The following is a 12,372-nucleotide window of genomic DNA, read 5'->3' as shown; positions in this document are numbered from 1 at the left end:
CCCAAATTCACCAGCCAGCCAGAGAACTTCTTCCCCTCATAAGCCCTTGGCCTTTTGCGATGTGAGGGCTGGACATAGTGGGACCACTCCTAACGGCAGTAGGCAACTAGAAGTTCTTCATCGTGGCTACGGACTACTTCACCAAATAGGTTGAAGCTGAGCCCTTGGCAACTATCAAGGAGAAAGACGTCAAACGGTTTGTCTGGCAGAATGTGGTAATGCGATTTGGCATCCCTAAGATTCTGATTTCTGACAATGGCACCCAATTTGACGGGCGCTTATTCAGAGGATTTTGTGAAGAATTGAAGATCAAATTCTACAACTCCACCCCGTCTTACCCGTAGTCCAACGGCCAAGTTGAAGCATCAAACAAGACCATTCTTGATAGGTTGAAGAAAAGACTTGAGAAAGCCAAAGGAAAATGAGCCAAGGAACTCCCAAGTGTCCTTTGGGAATACTGGATGACCCCGAGGCGATCTACTAGGGAAACTCCTTTCGCCTTGGCATATGGCATGGAGGCGGTCATCCCATTGGAAGTTGGCATGCCCACCCTCCGCAATGAAAGTTTTGAGCCCGAGCTAAACTCTGAAGCCATCGCCCTGGAATTGAACCTAATGGAAGAGCGCCAAGACAAGGCTCTAATCCATGTGGCCGCATACCAACAAAAACTTTCCAGAAAATACAACAAAACGGTGCACCCCAGACCGTTCAAAGTCGGGGATTGGGTTTTAAGAAATGTGATGGGCAACACACTGGTGTCGGGGGAAGGCAAGCTAGGGGCAAACTGGGAAGGGCCTTACAAGATAACCGGTCTGGTGGGCAAGGGGGCATACCACTTTGAAGATTTAGAAGGGAAAGGCATACCCCGGCCATGGAATGCGGCCAACCTCAAACTGTATTATTTTTAGCATTTTACGTTCTTATGTAATTTTTTATGGAAAGACTTGTTCTCCCTATACTTCTGAATGTAACACGCTTTTTGTCAAGTATAATAGAAGTGACTTATCTCTGCTTAAGCATTATGTTATTTTCGATGCTTACTTTGAGATTTAAACCAAGATGTTTTACTCTGGTTAAATGAGTTGATGATTTGCTCAACTCTGTGATTACAACCGAGATGTTTTACTCCGGTTGAATGAGTTGATGATTTACTCAACTCTGTGATTTCAACGAAGATGTTTTATTCCGGTTAAATGAGTTGATGATTTGCTCAACTCTGTGATTACAACCGAGATGTTTTACTCCGGTTGAATGAGTTGATGATTTACTTAACTCTGTGATTTCAACCGAGATGTTTTATTCCGGTTAAATGAGTTGATGATTTGCTCAACTCTGTGATTTCAACCGAGATGTTTTGTTCCATTTAAATGAGTTGATGATTTACTCAACTCTGTGATTACAACCGAGATGTTTTATTCCGGTTGAATGAGTTGATGATTTACTTAACTCTGAGATTTCAACCGAGAAGTTTTACTCCGGTTGAATGAGTTGATGATTTGCTCAAGGGTTAGTCAAAAGGTTTAACCGAGGTGCTTTACCTCGGCTAAAGTAGCTGACATTTTGCTTAATTGTTCCTGCCCAGATGATGAAACTAAAGTAGTGCAACAGTTAACGAAATCAAAACTTTTCATTGATAAGAAGTCGAATTACATAAGGAGGGGCAGTTAGCCCGGTTACATTCTTTAAACAAAAAAAAAAAAAGACAGAAAACTACACCAAGAGGGAAAGGTCTGAGAAGTCATCCCTAGTTATAGTTGCCTCCTGGTCGACTGTAGTAGTGGTTTCTTGTACGCTGGACTCTACCTTGCCGGCCTGCTTTGGGCGGTTGTCTCCCTCGGCATTTTCCTCGGCTTCGTCCCCACTTTCTTCCTCGGCCTCAGCTTGCAAGGCACTGAAGATGTTGTTGGCATATGGCACCATGTACGTCGGCAAGAAGGCAACTAGGGGAGAGGCAAACACGTCGGTCCCAGATCCTTGGCCGAGCTATTCGCAAGTTGCCTTCCAACTGGACTTGAAGAATATGTCCTTGGTGGCCTCGACCTGCTTGGTGTAGTTCTCTTCGACCTCCTTGAAACCGGCATTGTTGGCCTCGTCAACCTATCCTTCCTTGATTGTTTTAACGCCTCCAGCTCGGTCCGGAGAGCGTCCATTTCTTTCTTGGCGGCCCCAAGTTGACTGAGCAATTTGGAGTTGTCTGTGTTGGCAATCTCCAAAGAGGCCTTTGATTATCCCAGTTCCCTCTGCAGATGCTCGACCTGGCTGGCAGAGTCGGTCGCCTTTTGCTGGAGTCTGTGAATCCGCTCCATTACATGGTGTTGTTTTTGGATGGCCTGCAAGAACAGAGTTTGATTACAGAAAGGGATCTGAGCAAACACTAGGAAAATTTGAATAAAGCATGCAAAACTCTTACTTGGGTCATAGACTTGACCGAGGACTACACCAGCCGGGTGTCGGGCACGTGGTCGCTGCTGACCACGTCGCTCGGCAGTAGGAGGATTTTGGTCAGGTCGAAGGCTAGGAGGTGTTCTTTGTCTCCTTTGGCTGAAGCGGTTGTCGGGATCTCCTTACCCCAGTGCTTCAACTAGGGCTTCCAGGGCGGTGTTAGCTCAGTTGTGACTGTGGGTTGCTCGGTGTTCAGCTCGACTGAGGGATCGATGGTTTGAGGCCTTTTCCCAGCTCGGCGGGTGTCCTTGCTGGCCTGTGCTGGGGAGGTTGATGCCAAGGCAATGACGGCCTCAGATGTTTACCCGGCTCTTGAAGTGCGAGGTAGGATGCTCGGTAGCTCGGTGGATGTGGCGGTGATGAGATTTTTGATGCGGCTTCATTTTGCCATCTCCTCTTTTTCGATCAACCGGATTAGGGGCACATCCGGTAGTGTTGGGTCGGGTGGTGGAGACGGTGCGCGAAGAAAGTCGGTTACTCTACTTCGATGGGGAGCGGAGTATCTGTAGGTTAGTACGTAGCCGAAAAGTTCGTGACAATCTCGGTTTAGGTATTGAAGCACGGTTCTGATGGCTGCTTCGTTGGGGTGATAGTAGTTGGCTTGCAAAGCTTCGATGGCTGCAAAGGGGAAAAGAGGAAAAGATATCAAGTACAGAATAGTGGAGAAAAGTAATTTGACCGAGCAGTTAGCACGGCTTACATGTTGAACCGAAGTTCTTGCTGATATACCAGCCCGGCACGTCGGCTGTTTCATAATTACCGAACACCCAGAAAAAGTCATCGTCATGCAGGTCTTTGTCCGAGGTGGCCGTCACTATCTTCTCTTTGCCCGGTCTAATCTTTAAATAATAGGCAAAGCCGTCGCCTATATGCCCGACGGTATACTGGCGAAGTATCTCGGCTAATCCTAGGTTGGTCCCTAGCCGGTTGTTCAGCTCGGCTATCCCGTTAATTATACGGTAAGTGTTGGTCGAAACTTGGGTTGGTGCTAGCCCGGTGCGCCGCAAGAACTTGCACATTAGGGGCTTAACCGGGAAGCGGAGGCCACCTTCTATTATAGAGAGCACGGTGAAAGGGCATTGGCCCAGTCTGCCCCAAGGGGTTGTGTTCTCGGTACCGAGCTCTAGATGTACGTCTGCAGGGACGCCGTACTCTTACCGGAATGCGGCTAAGGTGACCGGCGTGTCAACTAAGAAGCGATAACGCCCCATGGGAAGCTGGCTGATTTTAGCACGACTGTGTTGGTTTGGCAAAATTCTCGGTTGATAGCTGCTCGGCCTTTAAGAGCCTCAGTAGTGGTGCGTGGTCCCCTTGGACTCTGCAATAAAAGGAAGTGTAAGTGGGAGAGCGGTCGCACGAAATGAGCTTGACTTTAGCTCGGTCAGATGGAGTGCCAAACCATCTCAGTCACAGAGGTAAACCAGAAGCTCGGCCACTCAAGCGGACCAGATTTTAGCCCGGTCGAGCGGCGCAGCACTTCTTTACCTCGGTTTTTACACAAATTTCGTAAACTCGCAACTTGCTCGGTTTTGGTGTTTTTTGGGATTAAAAGATACCTGGAGCCCGGTCCGCCCCAGGTCCTCGTGTGTTCATCATGGAAGTTGAAGAACAGTAGAGAGAGAAGGGGCAGATGTGGTTTTTGGGGAGCTACATCCTAAAACCTATGGCTTTTGTGCCCTAAAATGTGAAATACGAAATCAAAAAGCAGTAAAAAGGCTCGTAGAACTTACCAGAAGGAGGCAAGGGTTGAATCTTCGAAGAACAAGAAAGGTGCTTGATATTGAGGAGAGCACAGCAGCTTTGGGTCATCTGGAACGAGAGAGAGACAGTAAGAAGAAAATGTTTAGGGACAGGTGGTGTATTTAAAGGAGAAGAACCGCCAAAATTTGAATATGAAAGGACGGCTGGGTTGGCTGCCCGAGGCCAATCAATGATCGACGCGTGTCCATAATGGCGGCGGCGTCAGTACTGAAGGGATAAGATGGCAAGTTGAGGCGTCGACCGACCAAGTCTAGAAACCGAGTGTGGGGATTAGCGCGGCTGACGCCTTGCGAACTAAGGACCAAGGGAGAATCTACCCCGGTTAGATCGTATAATCCCAGTCACGCTTGCGCGAACGGAATTAAGGGGCAATTGAGAGGGAGATTTATAATCTGACTTTGGGCCGTGGTAGAAGCCGGACAAAAGATGGCCGAGCACGTTTGGGGCGAGCTAACTTGGGCCTATTTAAAGGTGGTTTTGCTCTGTCGGGGTCCAAGACCAAGTTGGGGCCGAGCTACTTGGGCTTGTCTGCGTCCAGAATTGGTCTTGCTCGGCCGGTGGTAAAGCCCCGTGTATGGGCCGAGCTTACTTGGCTGAGTTGGTCACCTGCCCACCCGGGTTCCATGGTTTGCACGTTTAGCTCGGCGGGAAGGCTTTCTGTTTGCCGGCTCGGCCTGTCTGGAACTCAGCTCTACCGGAATGCTACTTAGCTCGGTTGTTATGGAGCTCAGCGAGTGGACACTGGGACTCGTTATGCAGCCCGGTCGTGTGAAGCGAGGTGATACCGCCAGGCTGCCGAGTTCCCGGTAATGTTGTCTGGCAGTTTGGTTAGGTGGTGTCCGCTAGATTTGTGCTGACAGATGGGAAAGCAACTCCACGTGTCAAGAGACTAATGGGAGCATATTTGAGCGCAGAAAGTATATAAGCATGATTGCGCCTCCCATGCGAAGGATGGAACATCATTTGGTAAAAACACTCATTTGTGATTTATCTCTCCCTTCCTCTCTCTCTCTGAGTGTGTGTGCTAACTTGACCGTCGGAGGGGTTTTTCGGCCACACACCGCCGGGCAGCTCATCGCCGTTGTGCTCGCAGGTCGATCGGATAGACAAGGAGCTTGGACGAAAGGAGTACGAGCTCCGCGGAATATTTGCTCCCCGTACATTTTATATAATCACAACTCACATGAGGAAAACCTACACAACAATCAGTGTGATTGGTTTCAGTTTTCTGAAAATTGAGTTTTTTATTTTTTATATTTTTTTTTGTTTTTAGTGAATATTTTTTAAATTTTAAGCAATTTTTTTACTTTTTAGATGCACATAACTTAGATGTATCTAAATAGTATGATATTTGCGAAAAAATATTTTAAAAATTAATAAATACACAAAAATATGAAAAATATACTGAATTTTTATTTTTTTTAAATTTTTGGTATTTAGTAAATTTTTTAAAGATTTTTCACAAATATTATACTTTTTAAGTGCATTTATGTTATGTGTGTCTAAAATTTTTTTAAAAAAAATTGCTTCAAATATTTAAAAAATTCAGTGAAAAAAATAATAATATGAAAAATGAAAAAGTAGAATTTTTTGAAAAGTGAATTTTGAAAATTGAAATCAAACAGAGTAAATGATATTCTTGAAAAACCTCTAAAGTTTAAATTTACTGCTTGAATTATTTTTTCAATTGTTGAACAATAAATTCTTTTATGTTTTAACATCATATTATTGATGATTAATTACTTCACACACTAAGATGTATTCATTGTTTGGATGTTTTCATTATTTTTCTTTTTGGGTTTAGATGTTATTATATGATTCTTTCTTAGTTAGTCATTATTTAATTTTCTTTTATGTAGTTGATATTTTAATTTAATTAAAAGTATTTATTTTATAATCTTATAATTTAATATATATATCATATAAAATTATTATTATAGAACTAAAATTATCAAAATATAAAAATAATTTAACTAAAATTAATATATATATATATATATATATATATATATAAGAATTCAAGTAATAATTTTATAGAACAATAGCACTAATATTATTAAAATAATTAATTAAAATTAAAATTATTATTTTATAACACATATTGTGCTATCAAATATTTTTTTTTTAAAAATAACACATACGTTACACGCGTCAATTACTAATTTCTAAACAAAAAGTAATTATCAATATTTACATAAGCCATGATACCAACTATGATAAAAAAAAGCATTGATGACATATAATTTGTTATTTTAAATTTTAATTTTTTAATTTTTTTCATAGTACATAACATTTTTAATAAGGCAGTTTATGCAAGCATAATTGAAAGACTCATGTTGATATTAAAGACTCATGTTGATATTAATTGAAACTCCCAACAAACTTCTTGACCATAATTTTTGTTTTTAGTGATTTTTTAAAAAAAAAATCAAAAAACTTTAGGTTTCTAAATTTAGCTCGACAAGATGAACTAGAAAATTATAATTTTTTAAAAAAATTCAAAAAAAAAAAATTAGAAAAGATAAAAATAAGTCAAAAAAGCCAAAATAAGTAATCTTTTTTGACTTATTTTCGTTTTTAATGATTTTTTAAAAAAATTCAAAAAATATATATTTTTTAGATTCGTCTTGACAAGAAGGACCAGAAAAATTAAAAAACTTGACAAAATTTAAAAAAAAAATCATTAATGTTGTGTTTGGTTAGAGAATTTGGGAAGAGATTTGAAAAAAGAAAAAGAAAAGGTGCGTGAAATTAGGTAAAATATATGTATATTTTATTCATATTTTCTTTTTCTTTTTTTTATTTTCCTTCCTAAATTATTTACAAAAAATTCTGAAAAAGAGGTGATTTTTGTTTTCTGCTGCCAGAATGGGCCACAGGCCACGTACACTTCTCTTCTCCGATACCATTATTTATACTTGTCATGCAATACCACCTTTCCACCCCCATACTTACTTCACTTCCAGGCTCTCTCCAGATAGATAAACAAAAAAACAAACTAGATTTTAATGGCAAACATGTGCATCCCATGGTTTCTTTTACTTCAGTTTCTAATATTGCTAGGTCTTGAATGCGAAGCCGAAGTTCCGGCTATTATCGTGTTCGGAGATTCTTCCGTTGATGCCGGAAACAACAATCAGATTCCGACCATTGCAAGAAGCGATTTCGAGCCGTATGGTCGAGACTACGTTGGGGGCCAGCCAACTGGGCGGTTCTCAAATGGCCGAATTCCGACTGATTTTATATCGGAGGCTTTTGGGCTGAGGCCCATCGTGCCGGCTTACTTGGATCCGATGTATAATATATCGGATTTCGCCATTGGAGTTACATTTGCTTCGGCTGGAAGTGGATATGACAATGCAACTTCTGATGTGCTTGTAAGTCTTCTTCTCTCTTCACTTCACTAATTTTCATTCATTCTTGCATATAATGTATGGTTTTCTCATGCTTCATTTGTAAATTATGTATTTTAATAAAAAAAATCACTATAAATTGTCGCATTACTCTCTCTGTTTTCCTACACATTTTTTTTATAAAATGTCAAAAAATTATTTAAATAATCTATTCCCAAAAGAAGATTTATCGCCATCAAATTTCTAATTACAATAACACTTGTACTTCATGGACAAGAAATCTTTTTTATAAATATAGAGGTATATTAGGCCTCATTTATCAACTATATATTTTAGTTAAAAAGTCAAAAAATCATTATAAGTTATCATATCGCTCTCTCTACTTTTCTAAACATCTTTTCAAAAAAAGTCAAAAAAATTACTAAATAACATATTTCCAAACGAGACCTTACTATGGTGTAATTAGAAAATCCCATATGCATTTTAGCAATTTTCTTTTTTCTTGTACCAAGTGTGTTGGAGTATCTCAGTTGTTGAGATTTTGAAATTGACTCCTCTAATAATGGATGATTTTGTAGTTTTTATAATCGTTAATATTTTTATGCCTATGGTTATATAGGATTAAACTTTCTTATATAAATGATGTTAAAACTAAGGTTAGATTTAGAAATTGGTTATGTTAATTGGTTTTTTAAATTTTTTATTAAAAAAAGTGCTATAAATAAAAGGAATAATATGACAATTTATAATCACTTTCTAATTTTTTAACTACAAATTGAATTTTCAAATAGACCAAAACTAACCACTTGGTTGGTCATAACTGGTTGCTATTTTTATGAACATATATGCACGGACCAATTTAACTGTATGAGTCAATTTTTGACTACTTTTCAACCCAAGTAGTGTTATTTATAATTAATTAAATATTTAATAATTTGATATAATTATATTTGTAAATTATATCAGTGTAATCAAAATAATATTAAAAATTCATAATTTATTTATAATAATATAATAAGGGAGATGATGTTATATAATTGAATTTGTGATAAATTAAAATTAATGTGTAACATATCATATAATTATAAGTAAATTTAAAAAAAGAATGTTTAAGGATCTCAATCTTTACCTTATGTTTCCTTTATCATGTACCACTCTTCATTTTGGGTAAATAATGTATAGAAGTACTGACATTCAATCTTATTTTTGAATTTTGAATTTATGTTTCTTCTTTTTATTTTATTTTATTTTATTTATATCAATTCCTATTTTCGGCCAAGCGATTGGGTTGAGCTGGCCTCTGGGTGCAATCGGGCTGGGCTGAGTTTCAAACACAGGAACCACTCAAGCCTTATTTGAGCTAATCCAGCCTGTCTACACTGCAAACTTGGGCTGGGCAAAAACCCAAGTTCCTGGGCCGGGTCATGAGCTTTGGACCAAATAATTACAATCCAATACTGCAAGCTGTGTTTGGTTTAGTTTTTGGAAATTATTTCTAAAAAAATTTCAAATTAATTTGACCAAAACAAATATATTGTAAATTTTTTTAAAATTATTTTAGCCCAAATAATAGAAAATCATTTAAAAATAAATTTTTTCATTTTTTTTTTCGTTTTTTTCCAACTAAATTAGTTTTTGAAAACCAAACAGTTTTTGGGAGTGTTTAGAAAAAGGGTTGGGCTAAAATAGCCTACTAATACACAACATAAACTAAAATAATTAATAAGACAAAATATCACTTTCAACTTATAATTATTTTACTTTTTCTCTCACAACTATCAAATCAGCTATAAAAAAAAAATCAAACCAACTTCCTAAACAATACCAAAGAGCTCACGTTGAAAAAGTGTTGCGAGAGGGAACTGCGAAGATATGGCTATTTTTTATTTAGTTTTTAGAAATTTTTTTCAATTTTATTTTCAAAAATCTAAAATTTAATTTGATGAAAAAAATTTGTAACTTTCATATAGTTTTAACTTTTCGAGAGCAAGAATAATTTTTATAATTTAAAAATATATTTTTAATATTTGTTTTTGTTATAATGTTTAATTTTGTAATTCCTTGCAGTCTGTGATACCACTATGGAAAGAATTGGAGTACTACAAAACCTACCAAACCAAACTAAGAGCCTACCTCGGAGATCAGAAAGCCAACGAAACCTTAACCGAAGCACTATACGTAATGAGTATGGGAACAAACGACTTTCTTGAAAACTACTACATTATGAACGAAAGGCGATCACAATACAACATAGACCAGTACCAGAGTTTCCTCATCAGGATCGCCAAAAACTTCATAATGAGCCTCTACAAGCTGGGAGCTCGGAAAGTCTCCCTTGGCGGGCTTCCTCCGATGGGGTGTTTGCCGCTAGAGAGGACCACCAATTTCCAGGACGGAAACAAGTGCATGAAGAGTTACAACACTGTTGCAATGGCTTTTAATAATAAGTTGAATGGTTTGGTTGTTGAACTGAACAAGGAGTTGTCTGGGATCAAAGTGGTGATGTCCAATCCTTATTACATTTTGCTTCAAATTATTAAGAAACCTTCCTTATATGGTAAGTTAATGAGATCTCTTCGCCTGAATTTATTTTTTTGTTTTTTAATACATAGTCTAGTCTTTAGTCATGATTTTATTGTGACATTGGTTATAACTAATTGCGATATTAATTATGATTGATTTATAATCTATTGAGGTTGAGTGGGTCTACCAACCTGAGGGGAAAAAAAAAAACAACAATGATCAAGATTCACTTATGCTATATAGGTCCACAATAACAATTTCAAATATTAGCCTTTGATTTATTATTGTAGCCTTTGATATTATTGTTTACTAGACGTATCTTTTCTCTCCTCCTTCCCCTTTCTCCTACACTCTATAATTTAAACTAGAAAAGATGGAAAGAAAGAATTATTAAAGACTAACTAGAGCGTATTTAAAAATTGATGCGTTAAAATAAACAATAAAAAAATATTTTTTGTTTGTCTATTTTGATTAATATTTGTTGGAGCTCTAATTGTACCTATTAATTGGCAGGGTTTGATGAAGCAGCAGTAGCATGTTGCGGTACAGGAATGTTCGAGATGGGGTATGCATGTGATCGAAACAATCCATTCACCTGCACTGATGCAAACAAGTTTGTTTTCTGGGATTCCTTCCATCCCACAGAGAAAACAAATCAACTAATTGTTCAGTATTTGTTTAACACTACTTTGTATAAGTTTCTTTGATTTGTCATTGGGAGTGAAGATGAGTAGCTAACTAGGTTTTCATATGGTGGTGAATAATCAAATGTTAAGTATGGCCATATACTATCCTGTATAGATGATGCAGTATTAAGAATTAGGTCTCGCTGATCAAAAAAAATTAAGAACTAGGTCTTCTCTTTTGTGATCATGAAGAGTTGATTAGCTGTTTGTTTTTCTATAATTTTTATATATAAAATGGTAGTGGTTAATTTATAAAATCCTCTCCTAAGTTTGAAAATCATGAAAATGTTTATTTATTTCTATAAAATTAACCAGTGATGTACCCGTTTTTTCCTTATAAAATTTTGATTAAAGATTTGAGATTTCTATAAGACCTATTATCTATAAAGCTTTAATTGCGATTGTGTTGACTTAATGAATAAGATACTTTTAAACACTTATAATCCATAAAGGCAAAACTAACAATTACATAATAAAAAATCACTTTATTGTTTAAATATTTTTAAAAGCATCTGCTTAAAATTATAATATATCATCTGTTTAATTATAATTTATTTTCTAGTCTTACACTTTTATCAAACTGGTTCAAAGTGGTCAAAAGACTCAAATGCCAACAAGCATAGAAAGAAAACAAAGCTAAGGACTTTCTACTTTTGAATGGTGTGAATTTTGAATGAAAGAGAGTGGTCTTTGGGAATTACATAAAAATGGTGTAAAAAGGTAATGTTGACCAGATCACAACATCGTTTTGATTACCGTTCAATTCAAATATTAAGTTTCAAACATTGAATTGTGAACCACCGAGTTAGGACTTATTCCAGAAGAGTCATATATTTTTTTATCTTTTTATTTTTTTAAATTATATTATTTTTTTATATATCTTTTTATAAAAAATTAAAAAATATATTTATTTAAAAATTTCCCAACAACCTCTATTTTGATTTTCCAAAAGCTTTTTATTTTACTAGGAGATTAGTAGTCGTCAAAAACATGTAAGTATAAAAAAATAATATGTGATTTAAATTTAATTCATGAATGTATTGCAAGACCATCACATAATGTTAGGGGATATCACGAGTTCAATTCTTTTTAATAGAAGTTGAATTAGGGGGACAAATTCATTTGGTTTAGTTTTGGAATTATAATTTAAATGCGGATTTGTGATATAAGTGTGGAATTGAGTTGAATTTTGAAAAGAAAAAATTTGTTTGGTTATGAGTTTTGAAATTTTTTTTTAAATTTTGAAAAGAGTTTTGAGTTGTATTTTGAGTTTTGAGTTTTTGAATTTTGAGTTGTATTTTGAAATTTTTTAGATTTATTTTTTTAAAATATTAAAAAATGTTTAAAGTTTTTTTTATCTTAAATATATAATTTTTATTTAAATATTTTATTTTATTTTATAAATATTTTAATTTTTTTAATTTTAATATTTTAAACTCAAAACACAATTCTACACTCAAATCGTAACTAAACACACAACTCAAAACTCAATTCAAAAACTATAAACACATAACTCAAAACTCCACACTCAAATCGTAACTAAACACACAACTCAAAACTCAATTCAAAAACTATTTTCAAAACTCATAATCAAACACATAACTCGA

General features: G+C 36.2%; 1 protein-coding gene across 2 annotated transcripts; it reads left to right on the top strand.

Moving 5' to 3' along the window:
• Positions 1–7,135: 7,135 nt before the first annotated feature.
• On the top strand, positions 7,136–11,023 carry LOC145797267 (GDSL esterase/lipase At2g04570-like). 2 transcript variants are annotated; one of them, XR_014338585.1, is made up of 4 exons: positions 7,136–7,580; positions 9,624–10,113; positions 10,593–10,902; positions 10,934–11,023. XR_014338585.1 is itself a non-coding variant. In XM_082883982.1 (3 exons), exons 1-3 carry the CDS (start codon positions 7,212–7,214, stop codon positions 10,784–10,786), a joined length of 1,053 nt encoding a protein of 350 aa, XP_082740108.1. In that variant the 5' UTR covers positions 7,136–7,211; the 3' UTR covers positions 10,787–11,023. The 2 variants fall into 2 exon arrangements, 1 of the variants encoding a protein (XP_082740108.1); XM_082883982.1 differs by having other exon boundaries at positions 10,593–11,023.
• Positions 11,024–12,372: the final 1,349 nt, after the last annotated feature.

The sequence above is a fragment of the Camellia sinensis genome, chromosome 8 (assembly GCF_055761805.1).
Source record: "Camellia sinensis isolate YWXY chromosome 8, ASM5576180v1, whole genome shotgun sequence".
In the NCBI taxonomy this organism is placed as follows: Eukaryota; Viridiplantae; Streptophyta; class Magnoliopsida; order Ericales; family Theaceae; genus Camellia; species Camellia sinensis.
Note: the sequence above shows the minus strand (reverse complement) of the source record. Positions and strands in the feature narration are given on the sequence as shown.

What these genes read in the sequence shown, in the direction of transcription:
- LOC145797267 (XM_082883982.1), top strand. Translation starts at nt 7,212, where the DNA reads ATGGCAAACATGTGCATCCCATGGTTTCTTTTACTTCAGTTTCTAATA. An exon ending in ATGCAACTTCTGATGTGCTT is followed by an intron (nt 7,581 to 9,623) that starts GTAAGTCTTCTT and finishes AATTCCTTGCAG; the next exon opens with TCTGTGATACCACTATGGAA. An exon ending in TAAGAAACCTTCCTTATATG is followed by an intron (nt 10,114 to 10,592) that starts GTAAGTTAATGA and finishes ATTAATTGGCAG; the next exon opens with GGTTTGATGAAGCAGCAGTA.